Raw genomic sequence first — 27,946 nt, 5'->3', positions numbered from 1 at the left:
AGGCATGTGGATCCGGGGGATATAGATGGTTCGACAGTCTACCCAGCCCTCAAGGGTAGGAGACATTTTTTGAAGAAGATAATTGAACATTTTAAGTTAATAAAAGTAGAGTGCCTAATGCCAAATATATTCTAAAGCTATTAGTTCAAGTCCAATATAAACAGAAAGAACATCCCTATCCAGTGTATGTACCTCATCCAATATTTAGTGAGTATACATTGTACATTGGACACAGATTTTAGAAGAGTTGAAATAAAACATTCCTTGCTTAATAGACCACCCTTAAACCATTCCATAGTGCACAAATGTCCGTGGATTTTAATTACACCTCATTTAAACTCTGAACTCTTTATATGAGCAAACACTCTCTTAATTATGAAGAGTGTTTTTTGGGTTGTCAGTTTTTCATGGAAACTCACCACAACATAGGTGTGGAGTTTCTTTTTAATTTCAATAAAAACTCAACAAGGAATTTCCAGATCTTTCAGTCAACTGAGTCAAATTAGGGACTTATAATTAAGTTGAGGTGGAATTAGCAGTATACAGGCTGAACAGTTTCACACGTGCTTTAGGTTAAAAAATTTAGTAATAGGGCTCTCTCTGGCTATCTCCTTGATCTCTTTGAACATCAGGACTGCCTTTGTTTTTCTGGTCTAGTTGATTTCCTGTAAGGGAGTTGCTTCTGACAGACAGAAAGTATGCCTAACATATCACAATCAGCCAGAGACTAAGAAGTGACTGCCCTCTGTTCCCACACCAGCCTGGCACAGGAGGGAGTGATTGGGTGCCAGACAAGGGTCCTGCAGCCTCTGCTGGGGAACCAACTGAAGGGATGTGTTTCTCACAGCTGGTGGAAGCCTCCTTTTAGGAAACAGTGAGTGTGATCTCCGTAGGCTTACCCTGGAGTTGCCCGGGACTCGGCAGGGGAACAAGAGCATTCAGACATAGAAAGTGAGATGGCGCAGTCCGAGGCCGCGTGCCAGGAGCTGAGCCCCCCACCAGCGGACGCCCGAGACAGGAGCATCAGCAGCAAGAAGAGGCATAGAAGGATAAGCTTTTGGTAGACTTCTGTGTTCACATTTTCAGGTTGTAACAACCTGAAGGAGAAATAGAACGGCCATATGGGTCCATCAGCAACCCAGCAAATTAAAGACAAGTATTTTATTTTCAAACACAACAGAATATCTTCTGGGAACCCAAGTGCCAAACAGGGCCATGTGATTAATTAAAACTACGTGACTTAACAATGATGAACTAATCCTTCCGAGGTGGGCTGAGTAGCCTGCTTCATTCCTGAACTCTTGAAACGGCTTCATTCTCAAGGAGACAAGGCCTTTGGCTGTTCTCTGTTGTTTCCCTCCCTCCCTTTTCTAATCTTGCTCATCTTGCCAAAGGAAATCAAATACATGTTTGTATGGGATAGATTTTTCAGTTCCCTGACTTCATGTGAAATTATAGTTAACTTTTCATAATGGACATGCTTCTGAAAAGTGTAAAAACCATTTCTTTTGTTAAATTGCTTTACCATTTAAATGCAAGAGACAGATGCTACCAAACTGATCCTACAATGTAGGTTGCCTTTGTAATGGAAGCATCCTCTCCACCCAGATTGTGTTTTCTGTTTTATAAATTCACATTTGGAGCCTAAACTGTCTGTAAGCTTAGCCCCTTTATAATCTTACTTTTATGTAATGCCTGACAAGGCCATATTCCTGACACCTCTCTCATATATGCACAAGTTTTCCATAATCATGTGTTCATGTAAAATCGATTTGTACTGCTGAAATTGTGTCATGCTAGGAGAGCACAGATTTATTCCAATACCCGACCCACTCAACTGCGCTGAGCCTCCGCAAAACCCACGTGGAGCCCCTGCTGAGGTTCTCAGGCAGGCCATCCCTCATGGATACTAGCGTGGCACTGGGTGGGTTCTCTGGTTCCCCACGTGACGGACCAGCATGTGCTCCAGGCTGCACTTGTCCAGCAGACTCTTTCTCTCTTAAGCCCTGGCTTTTTGCCCAGTGACGCGAGGCCCTGGAGCCTGGTAAAGGGCTTGGGCTGATGGGCAGTTGGCAGAGGAGAAAAGTGAAGTTAACGGTCAATCTGCAGAAAGGGGGAGTTGCGGAGACCTTGTCCTGGAAGAGTGTAGACAAATGACCAGTGATCAGCCCAAGGTCAGAACATAGCCACCCGTGCACAGCCCATGGTGCTCTGATGCCTTTCAACCGCCAGGAACACCGTGATCTAGATTACAGTTTATTGCGTTTTCTGGGCATTTCATTCTGATAAGATTTGATGCAGGATCATTACATAGGAGAGCAGATTTAATCCTGTTTTCTTAGCAGGCTCTAAGGACACTGAGGGAATATTTATGTAATAAGATGCAAAGTTGCTATGGAAAATACCGTAGCAACTGAACATCTTCCTAGAGCTAGGCAGTCACTTGTAACAACAATCTAAGTGTACATTTATTTTAGTGTCATTTTATCGACACTCTTAGTATCTCATTCTGACAGGATGTTAAAATATGTTTTCAGCTTGCATTTGAGCAAAATTAACACAGTGTTGTTGGAACTTAAGCGTGGTTTGCACAACTTCTGGAAAAAACAGTATTTTCGAGGGAGTTTAGATGGCAGAATCTGGTAAGTTTGTTTTTTTTTTCTTTCCTAAACATAGGAAAGAATTCCTGAGTAGCATTTACTCCTAATTTTTCCATTTACTTTGTAAATAACAAGTAGGAATTTCTGATCATGAAATAAGTTATCCTTTTCAACATCAATGTAATTGGTCAAGTGCTCACTCGTGATTCTAGTTGATCTTTACAGAAAACACTTTTAGTAGATTTGCTCATTGCCTACCAGCAGCATGTGACATTTTAAAAATAGAATCTGTTTTCCATGTAAAGATAATACATGGTCATTTTAGAAAGTCTAGTGATTAAGAATAATGAAGAAAGTAAACTGCGTTAGTTACAATACTGCAAAAGACTGTATGTTTCCTAATTTATTTTCTTCCACACAGCGTAACTATGTAAGCATTTTGCTGTGTATATTTTTAACGCTCAGAAGCAATAGTTCCATATGATTTTGTTTTTGGACAGTCCTCCTGTGTAACAAGTGACTTTAAAGCTTCCTTTTTTTTATATGTTAGTGACTTAGAAAATATAGAGCAAATGAGTGTGCATCCTTTCATGATCATCGGCTCTTCGGTGTGACTCTTTGAGAGTGGAAGCCATAATCTTCGACGTGGTCAGAGTGGATACCTGAGGTTATTAAAAGTCTGGTAATTGGAACAGCCCTTCCAAAAGCATCTCTTAAGTCCCTTTAATGTAAGTGTGGCAGAGAAGCTATAGATATATATGTAGCTGGTTGGTAGTAGAAAGATAGTATCTATTGATTTTCTTCTATACCTCTTCATCTAAAATCTTAAAGCGTGACTATAACACTGTTAAAGTGGGACATTGGCCAAAAGAATCAATATCAGACCATATTAAAGCATGCGCTGTTATCAGCTTCTTAGCACTGATGGACTGTTTATGAACACCATTGTTCTAATTCTCCTATGCATTGTTCATCAAAACACAGTGGGTGACATAAAGTTATTATACCTTGACTCCTAACACTGTTGCCCATAAGCTTCCTTAGTCAAAGACCTGAAGATGCTAGTGTACTGTATGAATACAGAGAGTGAAGACAAGAGGACATCCTGTAGAATTCCAGGTTACCATGCACGGTTAAGTGTCACATAACTAATGAAAACAGTAATTAAAAGAAATAATTACTTCCTCCCTTTCTCAGAAATTCCACCTGCCATCATGTGATACTTAGAAGCCTTGGACATGAAACTTGACAGCAATGTAAAAATGATGATTATAGTAAGCTCTCACATGTCTGCATGGCTTAAAGGCTCTTTTACTTGGGTGAATGCCCTTGATACCAGAGAAGGACTAAATGCTCAGCAGCACATCTCCCCAGTCCAGGACATAATGTGTAAAGCCTTCTGGAAAGTGCCTAGAGAAGGGAAATTTTATTTTAGAGTTCCCATCACTGTCTGAGAAGTAGGGAGAGCATTTCTGGTGCAGAGGTTGCAAAACAGAGTCTATTCATTGCAGTGCTTCAGGCAGGTCACTGCAGGTTCCTAATGAGCCTCATAACTGGAAGAGCTTGTGTCCCAGAAGCCCTTGCTTTCCATTTGGAGAATGTAGGTCATTGCCACTTGACACAGTTACCTAAGTTTTCAGTTATCTAACACTAGGGTATTAGTTAATCATAGATCTGTTAAACAGCCTTGTAAAGAAATCATGTTTTTGAGGACTATACAATGGCATGAGAGAAGGTTCTCAATATATTGCTAAATGATAAATGCACTTACAAATCAATGTACAGACAGCTCCAGTTGTGTGTTTGTGTTGAATTCACAATTTACATGTTAGGGGAACATTTGTAAGGATATAAGTTAACATAATTTCCCCAGTATGAACATATAGTAGTTTAATAATTAAATGACAATAAATTTTAATTTAAAAATCACCTGGGGTGATCTGGTAAAATTCATATTGACTTGGGAATACCAATCAATCACTTCCAGTCATTTAGGAAAATAAGAAGTAGTAACGAATGGTACTACACAGATGACGGTACTCATCAGATGATGGAAGTTTATCAACTTGCCTTCTTTTGCTTTAAGTTAGGGAATTTCCATATTTAATTTGCCATGATATGCTTCCCTTCCCAGACCACATCATCTTACAGTTTCCCATTCCAAGGGCTGATCATATTTGCATAACTATCAAATTAAGGATCTAAGAAATCAAGTCCTAAACTAGGCAGACATACTGAGTTTTTACCCGTAGGGAGATTAGCAATGATGAGTCTCTTCTGATTTACAAGAGATCCTTAGAAATTATCCAGTCCAACCTCCTACATTTTTTTACAAATAGGAATATGCAGTCCCATGTTGAGAAGTTATATTATTTGCCTAAATTAGTAAGTGGAAAGCCTAGACCTCAGTACTAGTTTTATTTCTTCCAGGCCATCACCTTTCTATGGCAACACTGAATTTTATGGGGAAAAAGCTCTAGAATATTTCTCAAATGCCTTAAGTGGCATCCTAAGAGTCAATCCACCATCATAAAATCAAGCAAGGATTTTGAATGCCTGCTATGTGTTTGGCACCATGATCCCATTTGGAGGCAAAGGTAGACTGGAGATGTTTATTACCTAAAGATGTTAATCCAAAATTGATTGGGGCTTATGCTTTAGTCTTCCCACTAACTTTTGTATTTTCTACTAAGTAGCAAGAGATTGGCTTCAACACAGGCAGTACAGCCAGCAAACGGTTTTTAAGCTGATTCCAACAGAAATGCCAGCTTTTAAAAATATTCAGGAAATTGGTAAAATCCCTTTTCTAGTTTAGTGAGTGATATTTATTTCCTCAAAACCAACCTACTGTGTGTAACTTTAGGCCAGAAGAAGAAGAAATGATTTGAAGAAGGTGAAGGATAAGCCATGCCATGTCATGCATTTCCTTTGGTTAACCACACACACTGTCCCAACCCATGTTTTCCATTACACACTGCTCCAGAAGGATAGGAAAATAAAGATATTTCTCACAGTGCTGGCCCGGACTCGATGGTCAATCTGGTATGACCTCAGCTGAAACAGGAGCCCTTTGACTTCCCGTCTCGCCCACATTCCCTGTGTACCCTTAGGGCCTGGGAGAGTCTCCCTGAAGATCACCAGTTGATTGACTTTCCATCTAATTTTAAGACTTATTGAAGGGCCCTCTTTGCCTCCTTGTTCCTGAGGCTTTTCCTTATGAGACTTACCTCTCAATAAATCTTAAAAATGAATGTCTGATGGAGAGTGTCTACAATAATATCAATCCTATTGAGATGCATGACTCAGGGAAGTTTTGACCTGGAAGAGATCTTAGAAATTGTATGTCCTCTCCTTCCCCACCTCATATTGTAAAAAATGAAAACAGTGTGGGGTTTTTTACCCCCAATAATAATTCACTGGAATGCTGAATAAATGCTGCAAGTTTATATTGGTCAGTTTTAATTATTAGTTTTCAGACACAACTTAAGTGACAAAACAAATTTGGCAAATCTTTTGGAGATAAGAGATTTCACTCCTCTTTCAGTAATGTGCCAGTCAGTTGTTCAAGAATTGTCTCCACCTGCTATACTACGCTTTTCTAGTATATACAGTCTGTGGATCCCAGAGCCGTCTACTGTCTTTAGTGCTTTGCCTCCACGTGCTGTCTTAGGCAATGTCATTATACAACAAGTATTCAGTGGATTCTTATCATCTATACAGGACAATGGTAACATTTATCTCGCAGTGCCAATTAGGGGGGGAAATTAGCAAACCAAGTCTTATAAGACTCATTGAGGCTCAGTCTTTGACTTGAGAGTGTTGCTTATCTACTCTGAAAAGTCCTGGCAGCACAGCCCCAGAGCTCCCCTTTTCCTGCATCAGGTCACGGCTCCATACAGTGCCTGCTCTCTGTACTCTCAGAAGTCACTGCCAAAATGAGCAGATAAACTCTAACGCGAAGAACTGCGAGAGCTGAGAGTACCTGAGAAAACGTGTGTATACCTCTTAATATGAACTCTCTTGCATCCCTGGAGAAGGTTCTGTTTGTTTCTTTGTTTTATGAAAATAAGGGTGAAAATATGCAGGGAAAGGAGGACCCTCTACCCCATACCTTCCTTAGAAACTAGTTAGGGATCTCTTCCTTTCTGAGTGACCAAGCGTAGTGCATTGTACATGGTTGGTGGACAAGAATTTGTTAAATGAATGGATAAGAAATTAAAACTGGAAAGAACTAACTTTTCTGTTGAAGGACTTTTTTTTTTTAGTTTAAATCAAAAGCAAACAAACAAAAAATTCCCGTTCCTTTTTTAATCCTCATAGTACTGACCACGTTTTTCAGCTGAGGACTCCCAGCTCTGCCAGAGGTGTGCCAACTAGCCCCAAATCTCATAACTGATACATGGCTTTGAAGCCCCTTCTCTCTCTAACACCCCATTACTTCCGTCCTTTGTATAGTCCATGTCTACACGACTCCGTGAGACATGGGGAATGCAGAACTGCATGACCAGAGGTCCTCTCACAGCTCCTGCTCAGAAACACCCGATGGTCCCCAAACCACCGCATGTGTCTGGTCCCCACTCCCTCCTTTTTGGAGTCCCTGCCTCTGTAATTATATATCAGACTTTGTATGTTACTCTTTACAGCAGAAGAATGACATGTTCTTTCAGATCATTACAAAGTGGGGAACTATGGCACAGTGAAGGACAGAGCTAAAAGGAAGAACAAAGAAATAAGTAGGGTAACATTTGGAACTTTTTTCCCTGAACTGGGTTGAAATTATTGCAGATGAAAAATATATCCTGTATTTTTTTTTTTTTTTTAGTAACTGAAAGGTGTTAGGTCATTGGGCTTTTGAAATAGGAATAAAAACTTAAATTGAACTTTTTCCCCTCCTATACAAAGTTTAGCCTCCTAAGGAATATTGTAATAGATGTCAGATCATCAGCACCATGTTAACAAAGCACTTTATATAAAACTATCCAAAGCACCTTCTCTCTCATGTTCAATAAAAGGCTAGTAACAAGACAGCTGCTTTCTCAGAGGAATTCTTTTAACCTTTCAGAAACAAAATAATTCATGCTAATTCCTGCATAATTGGAGGAATTCATTTCTTTAAAATCATCAAATATGAGTTTGAAGTCTGTTTCACCCCTGACCTCTTTAATTCAATCAAGGTCACCTCATAACTTGCTCAAATAGCTCTATTTCTCAATTTAAAAAGGGGTAGAGCTATTTAAAGACATTTAATATTTGATTAATAGTGCTTAACTGGGACTTCAGCACTTACAGTGTTTTTAAGGAGTTCCTAGTAAGAATAAAACATTGCTACCTGAAAAATTATACTCATCGGAAACCAAAAACAAATCATTTTAATGAGCAGTGCAAAAACTGCTTTTTGTGGGGATATGAGAAAGATGATCAGAGTCCATATATAGAGTTTTAACATCTGAACAACCCTCTCCCGGGGAGAAATTGCTATAATTTCACCATGCAGACAGTTCCTAAAATACGTGCACTTTTCCCTGCCCGAGGCCTCAGAGAAGATGAATGCTGAGCTTTTCAAAGCAAGGTTTTGTAGCACTCACGCCTTGGGGATGAGAAGAAGTAAGGAGAAGACATGTCCGACTGAAGAATGTGCAGGGGTGAGAAATCAAGAGTGCTGAAAATGAGTTTGGGGAGACTTCCTTCCAGTCTCCTTCCCGTTTGCTGGGCCTCCCTGGGGAGTGCTAAGCTCACCTTGATGTTCTTTCGAAGAGAGGGTCATCTGGGGGATCAAATTATTAGAAAGGCTCTGAGAAAGTGACCTATTTAAAAGTGAGAACTGGTGTCCCTGGAAGAGAGAGCTTCGAGTCCCTGAATAGAGTGAAGACACAACTTTGAACGAGATGAGGTAAAAAGCTCCAGTAGTATGTACCTTAGTTTTGTGTCTGGCGTGGCTTGACAACTGACATCCTTTCTCCACCCCTCGGCTTTCTGGACAGTAACATAGGGCTTATCCTGAGAGAGTTTCCTCAGGGTTATAAGAAATAACCAATTAAAGGATTCTGTGGCATTTGCAAATACCCGGTCCTGTGGCAATACAGAGAACTGATCCTGAAGAGCAATAGGAGAAGGCCCAGGGGAGCGGTTCACAGCCCCGGCCACACCTGAGACAGACCTCAGGAGTTATACAAATGCCAGTCTCCTTCCTCCCTCACAGAAACATGACATAGTGAATACGATAACTGTTCTACAGGTGATGGAACTGCCCGGGGGTTAATGCCCAGGCAGCTCTGTTATAAAATACTCCTCAGGTGCTTCTGAGGCACAAAAGAAAACTACTGTCATGTATATGAGATAAGGTCATAAAATATGAGAACAAGAAGAAAATTAAAATGGAGTAAAAGAAAAAAATGTTCTGTGGTAAGGAAGTGCCTGACACAGACAATAAAGAAATGAAAGGGAGCAGTTTACTTAAGTATGGCACACGTGACACGCGTGGAGAATTCCCCTCCTCCTACCTATGTGAGGTGCATCCGACATACCCTTTGGCTAATTGGAGCAAAGGCTAGTTGGGAGGAGAGGAACAATGAAGGTAGCCTGGCGAAGAAAATGCAATGAGAGCCAGGGACAGAGCCCAGCTTTCCCGTGACTCCAGGAGAACAGCCAGGGACTGCTTTCTCGTCCATCAGTGGTGAGAGGGAAGCGGGGGCGCTCGGACATTTGCCAAAGAGAGAAGCCTCTGAGGATCTGGCGGCTGGTCTGGAGAGAATGTGCCGTGCACAGAGGAAGGGCCCCTGCCCTCCAGCAGGAGCCGGCCCAGGGGCCCTCTGTCAGGGTGACCGCCTGCAGCAGCGAGGTCAAGCCGGGCCGTTCCTGGGTGGGAGCCACAAACCTGCTGCGGCAGAAACTTTTCCAGAAATATGGCTGCAAGGAAAAGTAATACACAACCACATCTACTAGATCAGAAAAATGTGCTTGGGAGACACTGCCTGGCAGATTTATGAAAGCATTCAGTCACAATATCATCACGGGAGAGGCAGTAAGTAGCACTCAGAGAGGAACAGGTAGATGGATTAATGAAATGTGAGAAGCAAAGCAGATGGCAGAGAATTCTGGAAGGCCATGTTCATGGTACAAGCTGGAGAGGAGAAGGTTCTTTCCCTAACAGATATGGTTAGGAAAGGCTGAGAGAAAAGAATGAAAAAAGCATGAGGAAATGAGATCTGGTCCCTAAAGGCTAAGGAAGTGGTTCTAAAACTTAGGCATGATTAAAATCACCTTAGAAACTTGCTAAAAAGTGCATCCTCAGGCCCCATTCCAAACACTCAGGTCAGAGGGGCTGGGATGGGTCCAAAACTTCTCATTTAAGAGACACCAAGGTGGCACCCATGAAGGCTGTCAGTAGAACACAATACTGGCCCTTCGAGAGGGCATTTAGTTGCTGTCTACCTTGGCTATGTATTTAGAGAGGATGGGAATTCTTGTCCTAATGCCAGGCACCAGTACATGTGCATAAATCAGTTTCAACAGGAGAGAAACAATGAAGGTAGCCTGGTGAAGAAAATGCTATGAGAGCCAAGGATGGAGCCCAGCTTTCCCGTGACTCCAGGAGAACCGCCAGGGACCGCTTTCTCGTCCAGGAGAACAGTGGGGACAAGGCAAGTGAGGGGAGGAGGCTTCGCGGGCAGCCCAGGCCCGGCGCAGCCCACCACGCTCACAAGCACAGGCGTGGTCCCCGTATAGGAGACGGGACTGATAGAGTTCAGCAAGGCACAAAGACTGACAGAAGATGAAGATTTTCTGTACAACTCATCTTTGTTATCCCAAGAATGTGGTGTCATAAAAGCTTTGTGGGAAATGCCAGTATTCCTTGCAGAGGGCAATTCCTAGAACCGAGAACGAACTTTAGGTTTGCACTGACGTTTCATTTCACAGAGTCTGGACGTGCTTTATGCGGTAGAAAGCACCCGTTCCAGAGCGCATGCTTGTGTGCATGTGTGTATAGGGGAGTTACTAGGAGTAGGAAAACATTGCTTCTTGAAGGGAAGTTTTCTTGAAGAAAATAAAAGTGACCATTTGTTCAAAAGTAAAGAAATCTGCAAGTTAGGAGGAGAAAGAGGGGAGGTCATTACCCTGCAGGCAGATGGGGACCTGAGAAACAGGAAGAGCCATTGCACCAGAGAGAGACTGCTGCTCCAAGCTTCCCCCTCTGGGCAGGACCCACCACTGTTTAGGGGCACAGAGCAGACCCAGTGGTGGGGACTATGCCTGAGAGAGGATCTGTGAGGGTAGTGCACCATGAGCAGGAGGGCTTGCTGCTCCTGAAAGCCGGGTCATTATGTCATTTATCTCTGTCTGCCTAAGTCAGACTGCCCTGAAAAAGAAGTTTTAAAGCCTTAAGAGGTTGGAAAAAAGGTAGCCCTGTATCTTGGAAACTGAAATAGGGATCAAAAGTAAAAAAGAAAACTGAAGTCTAATCCAAAAAAGGAGACTGGGGGGAAATGCCTGCTGCCTGGATTCAGGTGTTTAATGGCCAGGCCCTCTGCTCCACCTCCCAGCTCCCTTGCCCTGTCTGCCTGGACACTGCTGAGACCACCCAGTCCTTTGTGAACACCTGCTTCCCGGCAGTTTATCAAAGTGTGAGCCTGCATAGCGCCCGGCCCAACCCCTCTTCTTCAGGAAGAAGACCCCCCTCAGCATGCCTTCCGGCCAGAAGCCCCTCTCCCCCGCCCCTGGTCCCCACACAGGGGGAACGGCTCCTCATAGGGCAGCTCTAAACAGCTTCCATCAGCTCCTTCCCTGCAGCTCGTGCAGCTGGGCTGGGAGCAACTGAGGTCAGGTGCAGGCATCCCACTGGTGTTTGCAGGAGCCACTGAATCTGGGCTTCCCAGAGGGCTCTAAAGACATCCCTCACCCGGCGTGGCATCCCTTGACAACATTTTAAACAGCAGATATTTAAAAATGCATTTGAAAGAAGTGAGCATGCCTCTTTCTTCGGCTTGTTTTCCTCTGAGGACAATGGGGACAGTTGGGGAGGCATCAGAGGACATCAGCATCAGTGGAGAAGCAGTGAGTCATGATGTGAGTTCTCACTGGTGTTAGTAGTCCCTCAGAGTCACTGCCCCTGGTGTGGACCTCTTCCTTGGGATGAGCTGTGTGGAGGGAGGGGCAGAGGCTTGTGGGTTCCTAAGCCACCTGCTGCTGGGTGTACCTCCAGACTCACATGTGAGCCATTATAATTACAGGCTCCAGCTTACCTGCGCTCTCCAAATTACCCTCATCCCACTAGCCTCACACAAAGACAGAAGCAGATGCTGCATCGTGCCTCTGCTTTGCTCTCCCTGATAATATCTAATGTGCAGGCTCTCCTACCACAGCAAATATAAAATGTTATGTCAATGCTAAGTTGTAATAACAATAATCCTGCAAAAATATAACAGAAGGAATTCTGTGAGCAATTTGAGGAAGATTGCTGTGTTCGTGGTGATACAGGTGTCACTGGAAAACAGATGGATTGCAGTTGGCCAGCTGTCAGAGGAGGCTGAGAGGCATTCGGAGGAAGGCTGGCCTCAGAAGGCATCCAGAGCACTCTTCAGCTCTGCCTGGGCACCTGGAGGTGATGGACAGGGCCCCGGGCCACTGTCTCGATGTTGGAGGGAGGGGCTGGACCTTGTCTCAGCTTTCCTCAGCCCATTCAGAGGGGACCATGGGGCCAGGGCTCTCTGGGCAGAGGGGTTTCCACCACCTTTATTATAACTGGAGGCACAGTACACTACAAAACCAGACATAGGTGGTTCAGATGGAGGGGTAGGCACTCTCATGTCAGTACTTCGGGAGCCCTGAGCTGGGCAGGACTCTTTGGACACCACTCTCAGAATGGTGCCTTATTAGCCACCCAAGGTGAGGCCTCCGGCCTGGTGGCCAGCAGCTGTCAGTGTGGCCATTTCAGAGAAGAGAGACACAGGGCAGAAGGAGGGATCCTCAGGTGGTTCCAGTCAGGCCTCAAGGCTACCATGCCGGTGAGTTTAACCTTCATATGGATTATTCCCCACTTTTTCTACAGAAGGTAAATTTGTGTGTATTTTAAAATAGGGTCATCCTCTCTGCTCCCACAGCTGAGCCTCTTTCCCCAGCTGCCCACGCACCAAACAGCCAAGAGTGGAATGCCTGACTGCTGGGAACAAATTAGCCACTGCAGCAGGGCCCCTGGTGCTCGCTCCTGAGCTGTGGGGCTCAGCCAGCTGGGCTCCCTGCTGGCATGGGGTAGGGCTCTGTGGCCACGCTGGCTGAGTATAAGCCCTCCAACAGCTGTGCATCCTCCGTGGCTCCCAAACTCAGTTCCATCACCTGTAGAACAGTTATCGTATTCACTATGTCATGTTTCTGTGAGGGAGGAAGGAGACTGGCAGATAACACGCTCAGCACTCTGCCTGGCATGTAAAACTTGAGAGCAGTTACTTCCTCTATTACTAGTCCTGCTGCTGCTCTTGCTACTGTTATTTGGGGGAAATGGGGCAGGAACACACGAGGCTGTACCTTTTGCTGCCCACTCCATAGGAGGTGCTCAGGGCCCTGGCTTGGGCTGTGGCAGGCCTGCCCTCACAGGTGCAGAGCATGGAGCAGGGGTTCATGGGAAAGGACGCCAAGGAATGAAACCAGAATGACAAGCTAGGCATGTACTTTCATCAGAATATTTGTCCAAACAAGCCCCAATTCCAGAACCAGGTGATGGAATGGGCAGTGGTTTGAGCAGCACTTTTCATGGTGTGGCCTTGGCAAGAGCAGCGTCAGCTGCAGCTGGGAGCTAGGAGGAGTGCACGTTCTCGGGCTTGGTCCCGGACATACCAAACTGGAAGCTCTGCAGTTAAGGCCCAGAAATGTGTTTCGGGATTCCACCAGGAGATTCCAATGCAGGCCATTGTTTGGGTAGAGATGGAGGAACTGTGCAGAAGGCACATACTTCTCACCCTCCTGACTCTGTAGTGAGAACCGACCATCCAACCACCCCTGAGGCAGTCACTTCTCGGGAACAACACTGCCTGGAGCAAAGAGAACATGAGGTTGGGTACACTGTGTGCTGACACCACCATAGATGAATGGCCGGACACCCAGGCTCCCTGCAAGAGAGGTCAGAATGTGGGAGCCAGATGGAGCCTGGAGAGTCCCTCTGTTACCAGGCCACTGTGAGGATAGCTTCCAGGCCTCAGGCCCATCCATGCAGTCCTGTGTCCTGTACCCACCAGCACAACCACCTATCTGGGCAGACACTGATGACATCCTTGAAAAAGACTTTCTTTGCATGTGGGAAAGAAATGCACAGTTCAGCAGCAGCCTCCCAGCATTCCAGGGCATGTGGCAAATGGAGGGAGAATTTTAAACACTGAGTTCCCCAAAGACACAAAGATGAACAGTTCTTGAGAAATCCAGATATTGATAGAAACAATATGATAAAGTGTTTTTTTATTTAGTTACATCTTGCCTGAGCATGAAAAAGATATTAACATACTGTCAGCTTACTGGGACATAACCCAAAATAACTTACATTTTTCATATGGTGCTAATTATTTTTCTGAGGCTGACTCAGGCTGGTAAGAGAGAAATTTCAAGGCTTTCCCCAGATTATTTACTTAAGTTAAGCATGCTATTATCTGTTCCCATGGAAACACAGTAATACAGGAGACAGAGGTCACTTTGACCATAATTAATATAAAGAACAATGGTTTATATGGAATCTAGTAAAGGGTACAGAGAGGTGCTATAATACCTTTAAACCTCTTCTTCAGCAGTGCAATATAATCTCTGAATCAATTTTCTTACACTAGTGTCACTTTGGTAATTTTAGTAAGCTAGCACTAATTTTTGAAATGCTATTTAATCTTGCTGAGCAAAGGTTTTACAATGTTATTTCATTTTCGATCCAAGCAGAAAATCCCAGTTACAGAATTTCTCTCAGGTCCCCAGCAATTATAACTGAATGGCTTCACTAGCCTTAGCCTTGTGTATGCTGCAGCTCCTGGCACGTGGGTTCTGCATAAACAAGTGATCGGTGAGTGAACTGATAACCCGGAGGCACCACTAGATTCAGCAGTGCCTTTAAAATCACCAAAAGAAGATTTAAGTATGTTCAGAATAGCTTACATTGAAAGAATTATTGTATTCTCTTTTTTTATTGAACATCGGTAATCCACCTGTGGCTCTTCCCTAACTATTCCATTTCTTGAAACACAGTGCACTCCTTAGGGATTCTTATAAGAAGATGCACATTGTCACTTATTTTTAATCCTAATGATTATTTGAATAGTGAATTTGTTGTAGTCTCTCAAGGGTAAATATTATCATGGGAACTTGATTACACATTTTTCACAACTTTTTAATACAGTGTCCCAGAAAGACCTGAAGAGTAAAACCAAAAAGAGAAATGAAAGAGTGGCCCTTTAAAGTTTCTGAATTTTTAATGCACTGGAGAAATGACATTAGGTTAGAAATATACTAGGATTTTGTTTCTTTTAGAGCTCTGGTCCAAGAAAAAAAATCTAGCTTCTTCCAGGGAGCCTCATCTGAGGGTTGGATTCAGGGCTGCAGCATGTTGCCAAATAATGTTTACAAATAGGTGGCCTGAAGTTAAGTGGAGTCAATATTCAATTTCTCACCCTTTAGGAGATAACCACTTTGCTGCCACATGAATAACCAAAATTCTTTTTTGCAAATATCAAGCTTGAAATCATTTAATCAGGAATGTAAATCAGTTAAATGCCCCAATTATAAAAATGTTGATGGGATTGGCTATGGTATTGATTTTGGGGGAGTGGCAGGTGGGTAGAGTTACAGCTGCTGAGTTTATATATATGTATATATATATAATGATATCACATTCCTATTTCAGAAGTGCAAACAGCGTTGTATCCTACGTTGCAGGAGCAATGGTCACTTGGCTTAGCCAAGAATAAGAACTGTCAGCAGTGCTATTCCACAGGGTTAAAAGAGGCCCCTAAAATAATGGATGGTGCACTTTCCTATATGCATTTATGTTCAGATAATTTATTTAAATAATGTTGCTGGCACATGCTTTATAGCTGCTTGTGTTTTGCTACACAGATTTCAGCATATCTTGCAGACTATGCAATTCATTTGGAAAATGTAGTTTCCATCTCTGCATACTAATCGATTTCTTCACAAACACCTGCTATCAGTTATGATAATAAAAATGCCACTCTAAATTGAAAAAGGGCCAAATAGAGCTTCCTAAGGAAACGACTTAAGTGTCTTTGAATGCTACTAAATGTAGTAATATGCAATGTAGTGCCAACACTTTTTCCGTCATTTGCATTTTCCGTAATTTTGCCCTATTACAACATCCCCTCTCTTAAATGCTGCCTCATAACCATTTCCTTACTGATTGGTAAACTGAGTTGTCTGGAATTGATATCTCAGGGTGTGGACAGCGTCTGAACTTGGGTTGCACAGTGTTTAAAAGCCCTAGCTCACACTCCAAGTATACTCTGGGTCATTTCTGATTTTATGAGTAAGTCCCTGAAAACTGTAAATTGGCTGCTCCTTGGTTTTGCACACACACATACACCAAATAAAATTTCCTTTATTCATTCTCTCCAGCCTCCAGTTCATTCCACGCACCATTGCCAAACTAATCTTCCTTCATCACCAGCTTCATCGTGTCCTTTTGCTGCCCAACTACCTCCAGTGGTTCCCAACTGGCCGCCCCATTGAGCCTGACTCTCTGGTCCGACTTTGGGGCCCAGTCCTCTCTCATCACCTGCCATGGCTGGCTCACCTTTCTCTCACTTGCCTTTTTGTTGAAGCTCCTCTCCTTCCTGCCCCGAAGAGTCTGCCTTCAGTTCCTGGCTCTGGGCTTTCGCCTATGCTGCTGCTCCTGACTGAGAGACTCTTCCCAGTTCTTGGGCTGTCCTCCTTCAAAGCCCTCTTTTATGACTCCAGGCTGCATTTTCCTCTCTTCTCCAAAGTCCTGTAGGATGTAGTCTCTTGTCACATGCCTTGACACTACGTTGCTCCTTTCATCCAACCAACATTAACTGAGTGCCTGCTGTATGCCAGGCAATAACGCTGTGTTCTCTTCCCTTGAATATATTAGTTTCCTTTCAAATGTGTCAGTCTTGATCTATTTTAAGGTCCTTAAAAGAAGAGACATATTCTGTCTCCTCTTTCCTCTTTTTCTGATCCAAGTTGTCCAGACAGGCCTTGGGGCACAGAGTATGTATGCAGTAAACACTTGTTGACTGACTGATCCCTAATGGTTTGCAGTAGAGAATTTTCTGGTTAATTGCATTTTCTATCCGATTAGTATCTCAGCATGTACTACATATAATCACAAATTACAAAAGTAGAATACCATAAAACACTCAACTGTAGAACTATTATTAACCTAATTTGATGTTTGATATTTGAGGAGAGAATTCACTGGGGTCTCACATCACCTCAGTGAGGACTTATCATCATTGTACTGTAGTGTGGAGGTAGACCACCCAGAAGGCTGACCATCCAGAAGGCTGACCTCGATCTGGCTGGCTGAGTGGTATTGGGGGGATGGTGGTAGAGATGGGCATGGGTGGAGAACCTGCTGAACAGTAAGTGGGCTCTGCACCACACCCTTACAAACTGGAAGCCATTTTTTGAAGAAGTTTCTGACAACAAGCTTTTTAAATTCTTTCACTTTTCTCTTCCTTACAAAAGAACAGAATGAGTTTTCCATAGAAAGGGGAAGAAGGTATAGGAACTGGTGGGTGGGAAGAAGAGGAGAACCTAAGACTGGTTCTGGACAGTCTGGTAAGAACTAAACACATCTGGATGGGCAGAATGGCCCGGTGACCAGAGCAAAGACCCTGGAGCCAGCAGCCCAGCTTTGATGCCTTTTTATGCTACTGACCTTGTGGCCTCCAACAAGATCTCTAACTTCTCCATTCTTTATTTTTCTCATCTGCAAAGTGGGGGATTAAGCACCCACATCATAGGGTTGTTGGTGGGGGATGAACTTAGTTCATGTGAAGCTTTTGGTCAAGAGACTATAACATGGTGAGTGTCCAGCAAGCTCTTATCATTATTGCAGAAACCACAAAGCAGTAAACTGGAAATGAGGGAAATGGAGTCTTCATCCTCCCTTTTGTTTTGTCCTAGTCACTCTGCTCTTTTATTCAGTTTCATTTGTTGCTGAATCCTTGAGACATAGAAGACCCTGAATTAACTGTCTTGGCTTCTCAGTAAAATGGAGATGTGAGTGATGGCTGAATCTACACGGAATTTAGGTTTCAGGAAGCAGTATTAGAGTAACCACCCAACCTTGTAGGGAAAAAGAGATTTGAGTCTGCTGGTGAAACGAATGGAACTGGTTACCATTGTGATAGGAGTCAGAGAAAACAATTCGTGCAGTTTGCCCCAGCAGTATGCAGGGAGGGATGGTGTGCATATAGATCCCTCTCTCCCCTGGGGCCTGGCTGCATGCCTCAACCTGTGGAGCTGCTGAGTATCTGGAAGAGAGTGGTACCCCGAGGAGCTGAGCAAGCCGGCAGCAAGGGAGAGGACAATGATGTGGCAGGTGGGGTTGTCCTCAGGGATTGTGAACGCCTTCATCTGGCAACACGTACCAATTTCTGAGCCGGTGCCCAGGATTGGGGGAGAGGTCAAGAGACAAGAATTTGGAAGGAAGGAATCCTGTGCCCACAAGAAACATTCAAACATAAGACAGGACAAATTAAGTAGATAAAAATTCCAGAAGACATAATTCTCACTGCAAAATAAAGAGCCCCAGGCCTAGACCTTTTGGGTTTATTTCTGAGCTTGTATAAGTGTTAAGAATTGGGGTGAGAGACTAAAGGATGCCTCAGTCGGAGCAGGAATGTAACTCACTTGAACTCATTCTGTTTGTCCTCCAGCCCTGGCTGCTCAAGCCTATGCTCTTAAAGAGGAGAATGACAGTCTCCGTTGGCAGCTGGATGCCTACAGGAATGAGGTGGAGCTGCTGAAACAGGAAAAGGAACAGCTTTTCCGAACAGAAGAAAGTGTCACCAAGGACCAGCAGCTCCAATTCCTGCAGCAAACCATGCAAGGCATGCAGCAGGTATGGGGTGCAGATGGTTTCTCCCTGAGAGAGAAGGCTGTGGGCATAGCTGGAAATGAAGTGCCAGTCATTTGCCAGAAAGGGGAGGGAGAAATGGCAACCGAAAAGCTAGGTTGCTAGGAAAGGAAAGTGTTAATGACTATTTGTGGAAGGGTAGAATCTGGAGAAAAGCCAAGCTAAAGAAATACAGTGAAACACTATACCCTCAGGGTAGGAAATAGGAAGGGAATCTAGAAGATTGGAAAAATTGTATTTGAAATTTAGCTTCATGGCAAATGGTCAGAAATCCTGCGAATCATGACACAGTGTTCTATAATCTTAGAACTTCTAGATTAAAAGCATGCCTACTGCTTTTGCAGAGTATGGTGAGCTTGTTTTCAAGGTATATGTCAACACAGTACTGCTTCCATTTCTTTCGGATCACACTTAGGGTCCAGGCAGGTTCTGTGAACACACTGCTACACGTGTTTAAGACGTGGAATGGATGAAGCAGAAGAATTTGGAGCAATAGGCAACATTCGAAACAGGGCAGCATCTGTGCTTTTGTTAAAGAGGTCAGATTTCAGCCTTGCACACGAAATTTAAAGATGTGTATTTCTGGAAATTGTTGGAAAGAGATAGGAGCTGTGGACTTTGGAAGAAGGAGAAGGAAGGTGGACTGGGAAATGAGGAGTGGAGGGGAGGGGAAAACCTGAGTGAGCACAGCAACAGGGGCACAGAATCAGAGATTCACAGCTAGATTTATATCTGAAAACACCGATTTATATGTGATACACTTAAGGGGTTTGGGCCTTTGAGTTATCTCAGAACGATACAGTGTAAATTATCTTCATACATGGGTGTTTTTATGTTACCTCCTGAATATGTAAACCTAAACACCTTTTTCTGAAAAAAAAAAAGAGATTGTTTTTATTTATACAAGGGAAATATAAGTAGGATGATGGGAAATTAAAATACAACGTGAGTAGGGTAAAGTAGGATAAATTTAATTCCCCTATCCATGTTGACTGCTCTCTAAGGTCAGGAGCATGAATTGCCTACACAAGTGTCTTAATGACTAGAGGTAACTGCTCCGGAAACATTAGCCAAGTAGGGAAAAAATAATTGAGAGGAAAGGAGATAAAAGAGATGCTTGGGTTGGGATATAAACAAGTTAATGACCAAGTCACAAAAATTATGTCTTAAACATCTCCTGCCATTTAAAGCAATTTTCAGGTTGGCTTTGAGTCCTAACTGGGTGATGTTCGCAGTATGTGTTAGACAAATCAGTGAGACTCAGAGGTCAGAGCCAGCCAGGAAAATGTCATTACAGTCATTGCTCAGGTCCCTGCACTTGGAAATCCGAGTAACAGCTGCTGCTCGAAGCTCCTGGGGTTGCCCATATGCCCCAACATCGAATATGTGTCTGTGTCTTTGCCAAGAGGAGAATCTGTCTATCCATTTCCCCAAAGACCACTACACCAGATCACCAGACCTAGCCTGCAAGCTGCTCTCTCACATCCCATGAAGTGGGCCCTCTTTTCCTCCAGGAAAGATAACCCCAGTTACTTTAAAAGTTGATAAACCTTTAATATGGTCAAAGATTCAGTCTTGAAGAAGTCTGAGGAGGCAGGGTGAGCTCCCTCCAGCCCCTTAAAGGAGGTGCTCGGTGGTGCACATTCTTGCACTTTTGCAGGATCTCCTTGTCAGAAGGAAATATATTTCAATATAGTTCTTTTTGCTTTTGTTTTCATTTCTTTTGGAGGGGGGATTTTGTTTTGGTTTGAACAACAGAATTTTTGTCTCACATCTCTGGAGGCTGGAAGTGCCAGATCAATGTGTGAGCAGGGCTGGGAGGGAGGCTCTGCTCCATGCCTCTCCCCAGATGCTATTGGTTTGCGGGCAGTCTTTGGCATTCCTTGGCTTCTTGACACATCTCCATGCCTTCTGCCTCCACCTTCACATGGTGTTCTTCCCCTTGTGCATGTCGGTGCCCAAACTTCCACCTTTTACAAGGACACAATTTGTATAAGATTAAGGGATCCACATTACTGAAATATGACCTCAATATTAACTAATCATATATGCAATAACTTGATTTCTGAATAAGGTCACATTCTGAGGTATAGGGGGTTAGGAATTCAACATACAGATTTGGGAGACACAGTTGAATCAGTAACACACATAGTAGACAATTAAAATAGATTCATTGAATGGTGGAATGAATGGACAAAGGCACAAAGGCAAGAAATAGCATGGTGCCCGTGGGGGCCTCCGGGTTGCTTGGGATTCTTGGCTCCTAAAGAGCGAGGCAGGGAGTGGTGAGAGCTGACAGCCCAGAGGCATGTACAGTAGCTCCTTAGCAGAGGAGAAGCACTCAGTGTCAAGGGCTATGATTTCCCTTTCCACTCATTGCTATGTGGGTACAAAGCAGCCTCTGTAGCAACACATCTTTAACAGAGTTTTAAAATATATGTGCTTTTCGAGTCAATTTCAACCTTAGCATTATTTTGAATAAATTATCACAACTTGCTAAATTGAGCCCTATGACAAAGAGTTCTTGTGAATTTAAAATTTACCATCAATCTGCCATTACCCACTTTATACACTAGAAGATCATAATTTTACGGACAAGCCAACAGATAGAGGAGGGGTTAGCCTCCCACATGCCATTGTTTTGGGAATTGATCAATGGGGAATTATTTATATAACAGACAAAAGAAAACACAGAGTCCTAAGGGCCACAGAACCAGCAGGCAAGTTTCAGAATCACCTTCAAGTTTAGCTACAAAGCTTCTGCTTTCGCTTCTTTTAATCACTTAGGATATATTCACTGATGTCACAGTTTCTCATGTGTTCATGAAGAAAACATTACAGGCAGGGTTCCTTAAAAACTGAGAAACCCTTGAGTGACTTTGTTGGCTGTTTCTGAGTCTACCTCTCCATTACATGTGATTCACAAGTTAATAGTCAAGGTTTCCCACCAAAGGAAATAATAGCTTGTATCCATGGTAACATGGTAGCCTTTGCCTCATCTTAGACTGGCAGCGAAGTTAACCCATCTCTGCCAGAGGGCTACTGAGGTTGTTGGCTTTCATTTGTATCTTTATGTAAACAAGGAAAGAATATATATATTTTAAACTCATGTTTATCTTCACTAAATTTATTGAGGTAAAAGTTATACACAATGAAAACACTCTTTTTAGGGGTAAAGTGCTTTAAGTTTTGACAAACCTACACACTCATGTAAGCACCACTACCACAATCTATGTATAAAATAGTTCCATTATCCCTTCAAATGCCCTATGCCCCTCTCTGTTCAACCCCACTCCCAGCAGCCACTAATGTGTTTTCTACCTTTATAGTTTTGCCTCTTCCCAAACGTCATAAAGTGGGATGGAACAGTATGCACCCCGTTTGAGCCTGGCTTCCTTCACTCAGCGTGATGAGTCTGAGACCCACCCGTGTTGCTCTGTGTATCAGTGAGCTCACCCATATATGCTGAGTAGTATTCTGTTGTAAGGAAGAGCCAGAATTTGTTTATCTAGTCACCAGTTAATGGACATTGGGGTGGTTTCCTGTTTGAGGCAAATATGAATAAATCAGTTATAAACATTCACTTACAGGCTTTTGGTTTGGATATAATTTTTCATTTCACTTAGGTAAATACCTAGCAATAGAATTGCTGGGTGATATGAAAAGTGTGTTTAACTTTTTAAGAAACTGCCAACCTGTTTTCCAAGTGCTTGGACCACCGTGCAGTTCCCCAGAACGACACGGAACCCCATTGTTCTGCGTTCTTGTCAGTCAGCACTTGGTGTGGTCAGTTTGTTTCGTTTTGTTCTGTCTTTTTTAGCCACTATAGTAAGTGCATAGTGGTATTCCATTATGGTTCTCACCACACCTAAATTTAATACAGTGTAATATCTGTATTTTCCTTCATGAGAATAGGTCATATTTTTCAATAATCAATTTAAAAATCAGAATACTTATTGAAGCTGTGTATAAATCATACTGACAGGCCTGATAAATATGCAGGTAACAACAGGATGCCACTATAGGGTGCTATGTAACCAATGATGATTTTGTCAGAAGGCTCCCACATAAATCCTTCAGGCCAATGCTTTCTAATGCATTAGCAAATGTCTGAAGACCAGCAGTCTTCAGGTCAGGGCAGTAAACCACTGGCCCACATAAAGCTGTAGCTCTAGAGCTCTCTTGGCTTGACATTAGTATAACACCAGGGCTAGTCAGCTGTCTGGACAACTTTTAGTAAGATCAGGAAAGAAATGGGTTAAACAGAATTATTATAATCAACACCATTTAGAAATGTAATTTATTTAGAAATTAAATAACAAGTGTTTTCATGCTCAAAAAGGAACATATATTTGATTTTCTGTATATGTATTACAAAAACCTCACTAATTTAGACTAATTTTATAGAAGATGACAGAGAAATACAATACTGTTACTTTCCTAAAATATTAAGTAACCCCAGCTAATTCTTCAAAATGTCAGTCAAGAATTGGTCTTTGGGATGGGTATTGAGGAATAAATGAAAGTGCATTGAAATTAGACCAGTGAGTGCATCTGACCATTTAAGTCAAGCATCTCTTCTGAAATCTTGATTAGATGATTCTATGGCTTAGTACATACATTTTTTTGGAGTTAGTGAAAACTGTGTGTTCAATTCCTCTCCCAAATCCACGTGTAATGAAGCCTGATGTGTGCATGTCAAAGTCAGGATGATTATTATGGAAGCAGGAATGTTAATGAGGATGGAGATGTTGGTAGCTGGCTGGGGTGGGGACGGTGGTGTTTTTGATCATTAGAAAATTCTAGGGAAAGACAGGTAAAATGAACATATATGAGAAAATATTTTTAGAAGGTTTTCTTTTTAATTTCTGAAAAAAAGCTTTTCCCTTAAAAATTGTGAAAATTCTCAAAAGCCCAGCAGGCCCCCCACTCCCAGTGGCCTTCAAAATGTGGTGCTGTGAGTAGGAGAGGTGGGAGAGCACAGACGGGTGTAACAGCAGTTTGCAACCAGAGCCTCTTTTCTTGATAATTTCTCATTGTTTTTTTCTATTTTCTTTCTGAAATGCCTACCAGTCAGATAATGCACCTGCTAGGCTGATGCTTGGTGCCCTTTATCCTCTTCCTCATATTATCTATTTAAAATGCATCTTTTACCTTTCCCATTGGAGTTTCTATTTGATAATCATGTTATTTTATTTTGTTCTTTGATTATTGTCTTTTCATGCAATCTTGTTATATTTTGCTTGCAGTATCTTCTCAAATCTTTTTGAGACTAGTCATTAGAATTTTTTTAATCTTTTAAAATCTTTTTGTTCCTGAGTCATTTCTGTTTATTCCAGGATTAGTTGTTGGTGTTTTTTGTCTCAGTAGTCTGTCTCTTCACGTTAAAGGTTTCTTCCCATGTGGGGTGATGGGTGGTGGTCTGCTTGTATTTGTGAGCGAGGGGCTTGGCTCTCTCTGCTAGGGGGCTGCATGCATGGTTCGCTCTTCGCTGTGTCCTGGTCTCCTCCGTGGCCAAGTCTTTCCCACACAATGAGTGATGCACTACAGGCTTCATTTTCAGGAGAGCTGGGCATCCCACAAATGCCAGAATCTGTCACACACTAAGAGCTCCCTGGGACTCTCTTCCCATTCTCTTTGCTCTTTTAAGTTTATTCATTGACAGACATTTTACTTGAGTCTCTGGAGGAAGGAAAACCAAAACACAAACATACACGCACAATGTCTGTCTTAAATGAGAACCTGTTTCAGGGGCTTTTAACCCGAGCTCTTACTTAGCATGTGGGCTGGCAAGGCTGGAAGGGGAGAGAGTGCTGCAGATTATTCTGACTGCCCAGAAACACAGCAAGCACACTTTACAAATGTCTAAGAGGAAGGAATGGGGCAACTTAAGGCAGAATATTTTGGAATGAAGGTAGCTGCTTGAGGATGAGTTGCAGATACACAAATTAAAGGATTTTAAGGAGAAAGAGAAGACGAATAGGAAAAGGAGATATGAAGAGGCTGAAATATATAACAACAGAGAAATGATTAAGTTTTTCTCCACTCTGCTTTGGTTTTTTGCCCTAGAAGAGAGAAGGAGACAGGGATTGAGAAAAAAACTGATGGTATCTGAGGGCAAGCCTCAGATCCAGTGGATGTGCAGAGTAGGACAGAAGCTATTCCAGTTGGAGGGATGAGAAGGATAACAGAGATAATGGAAGACACAGTAGGAAGGACAGTTTTCCTCTATAGTAAAGAAAAAATTAAGGAAATCGACACAGGCATAATCATAAAAGAAAAAGAAAAGGGGAAGATTTTTCTAGAGAAAGAAATTCAATGTTTTTACAATGATAAATTGTATTTTAAGAGCTTTTATTAAATATTTAGATAAATTAACTAGATACAGAATGTAAAAAACTAAAGATTGATAAGTTTGGAATTTAAATTGCAATGTGTTGAGGATCTTTCTTGTAAGTAGGGTTCATGAACCTTAAAAATGTTCACTTGGAAAGAAGAAATAGCACATACATCATGATGCTGTTTACTAATCAGGAGGAAGCGTGTAATAATATTATCCTAATATCTTTTATGTATGGAAACATTATACATCAGAGCAGAAAATAATTCAGTATCACTGGACAGCGCAAAAAAAATCACAATATTACAGTGTAGAGAAAGGGACATTTAGACTTTCATGTGCAAGTAGTAAAACCTTTAGTCCTAAAAAAATTTAGTCAAAAAAGATGTGTGTTTCTGAATACATGCTCATGCACATAAAAATCTGGGATCTTTACAAGCTATGCCTGCAGACGTACCCCATGTTTATTTGATTCCAGCTCAGCTTCCCAGATGATGTTTCTTTCTTTCTGAGTAGAAAACAATTCACAAGACATTCCCACATTCATATGAAAATTCTTTGATATTTTACTAGTATCAGAAAAATCATAAAACACGTACGTCTCTCAGATGATATGGCTTTAAAAATGTTCAAGGACATCAGGGTTGACAGCAGCTGCCAAAATTTGGATCCATCATTGGTCTTCCCTTCTTTTCACTTACCCACCCCAGTTTATAGTTTCTTTGTCTACTCATTCTTCAGCCAAGTACCTTGGGATGGGGTACAGTAGCCACCCACGTGATGGTGATGATAATCCTCATTTATAATTCAGTGGCATCTTTCATTAGGCTGCAAAAAGTCATCTGTAGAGTTCCAGCTGGCAGTATGTGCATTTCCTGGCCTTTGCAGATCACATTCCCAGGCACATCTGAAGACCGTATGTGTTCCACTTCAGTGTAAGACTCTTGAAGAGATTGTTGGATACATTTGGAACCAAAAATAGAAACCAATTCTCCAGTTCTTGGCCCAGAGCTTTACATTACAAAGCCCTGCGTGTTTGCATTGATCACACCTGACATCTGCTAAGGGGATTGGGAGTCTTTAAAGCACGTTCCCATTTGTCTCTGGACAAGATACAAAAACTGAAAGTGGAAATTATGGAGAAGGAACCTCATTAAGTTTTCAGCAGTTTCAAGCAAGGGTGGGCAACTGGGTGTCTTGCTTTTGCTTTGGACAGAGACCACAAAATCAGGAAGAAAAGCTGCCTTCCTGCCATGTGAGGAGTGCCATGCTATTGCCCAAGAAAATGAAAACAGTAAACCAGTAAAAGGAAAAGGTGGCTCGAGCTTGACTGTTTTCTGAACTTCATGGAAGTCCACCTGTCTGAACCTCAGGTTCTTCACCTGGAGAACAGGTCGTACCAACCTCAGTCAGTCAAAATGAATGTGAAGTCATTTTGAGAAGCTGTTGTACAGATGCAAACTGTGATTGCCACATTCCCGATGAAAGTGTCAAGAAATGGAGAGGTTTAAGAGAAGACTCAGGATTCGCAGAATGAGTCTGGACAAATTTGGGTCTGAGTTTCCTGAGATGGCGGTGGCCTGTGCTATGGCTCCTCCGCACCTACAGCTGGTGGGGGTGGGGGCAGGAGGCTCGCCACAGTTAATTCACACTATTTCTCTTGGTGCTCAGAATTCAGAAGTACATGCCTATCCCAGTTCCTCAGGTAGGAAATTAAGACCCAGAGATATCAAGTGACTTGCCAGGGGTAAGCATGTGCCTGGCCAAATCAGAATCCCAACCCAGGTCTGTCTGACCAGGGCCTCTGTGTTCTGTCTTTATCCATAAGATTTCTGTAGTGCACTCTGGGAATGGTGCCTCAGAACTGCTGTCATCACAAGAGCAGAAGACTAGAAAGCTCTGCCCTTCTTGTTTGCTGATTGCTAGAAATACTACCAGCAAAAACCACTGCCTCTTTTCTGACTCTATCATAGCCCCTAATTTGGTCTTTACATTCACAGAATGAGAGCTAGCAAAAAGAAAGTAACATAGATGCAGATTTTATTTATTAAATTTGAACCATGGAAATAAATCTCTTCACTTCTGGGAAGGGAAAGAGAAGACTTAATAAAATTTAACTGTGGGAGGCTTCATCTCATCATTAGTTATCCTGCTCTGCCATTAATTAATTTGATCGTCAAATGCATCCTCATTAGTAGTCATCCCTTCTAAAAATAATGAGGCTAGCAGACGGATTGATGTAGGAGCCAGGGGTAGAAATAATGGCCTGGTCCTGCAGACCATTAAAATCATTTGGCTTCTACATTTTCCTGCTTTACCTGACAGCCGCAGTGGGACATGCCAAGGCTCCAGTAGCCGCTCAAGCCGTTTCCAGGGCAGAAGAGCTCTGCTGTTCCCAGCACTGTCAGCAGCTGTCCTTGGATGCCCTTTGAATAACCCTCCCTCCACCACCTCTTTTGGAAATTGCCTCCTGACTTACAGGCCATATCACACCAAGAGTACCAGATTTATAGTAAAATGTATCTGTTCTTAAATGTAATAAATCAAAATGGGCTTTTACAGGCAGACACATACTGGCCTTTTACTCTGTCTGACCATTGTTGTCTCTCCCTTCTGCCACAGACGCTAAAATGAATCTTTGTGGCCTGGCCTTGACTTCATTTCTCTGTAGTCTGCCAGTGCGACGAAGCAGCCTTCTCTGCGCTGAAGCCTGAACCCCTGGGCGCACAATGTTGCCTATATACAGCAGGTGTCTCACTCCCAGACAGACTGATGTAATTATCCATCTCTCAAATTGGGCTGCAGTGGGGAGGGAACTGTGCTCCAGGGCTTTCTCCCTGCAGCTGGTTAGGAGAGGAAACATGAGGATTAGGAAGACCAGCCAATTTCCTTCTCCTCGGAAATGAACGCTATGGAGAGGAA

At 42.7% G+C, this 27,946-nt stretch overlaps 1 protein-coding gene across 18 annotated transcripts in view; it reads left to right on the top strand.

Annotated features, from left to right (window-relative positions):
* Positions 1–27,946, top strand: part of ENOX1 (ecto-NOX disulfide-thiol exchanger 1) — a 554,315-nt gene that overhangs the window by 440,840 nt on the left and 85,529 nt on the right. For all 18 annotated transcript variants that reach the window (XM_073212579.1, XM_037002114.2, XM_073212580.1 and 15 more), the window contains one exon: positions 18,485–18,669. In XM_073212579.1, coding sequence (XP_073068680.1) covers positions 18,485–18,669 — 185 coding nt within the window. The remainder of the gene's footprint in view (positions 1–18,484; positions 18,670–27,946) is intronic.

Source organism: Manis javanica, chromosome 9 (assembly GCF_040802235.1).
Source record: "Manis javanica isolate MJ-LG chromosome 9, MJ_LKY, whole genome shotgun sequence".
Lineage (NCBI taxonomy): Eukaryota > Metazoa > Chordata > Mammalia > Pholidota > Manidae > Manis > Manis javanica.
Note: the sequence above shows the minus strand (reverse complement) of the source record. Positions and strands in the feature narration are given on the sequence as shown.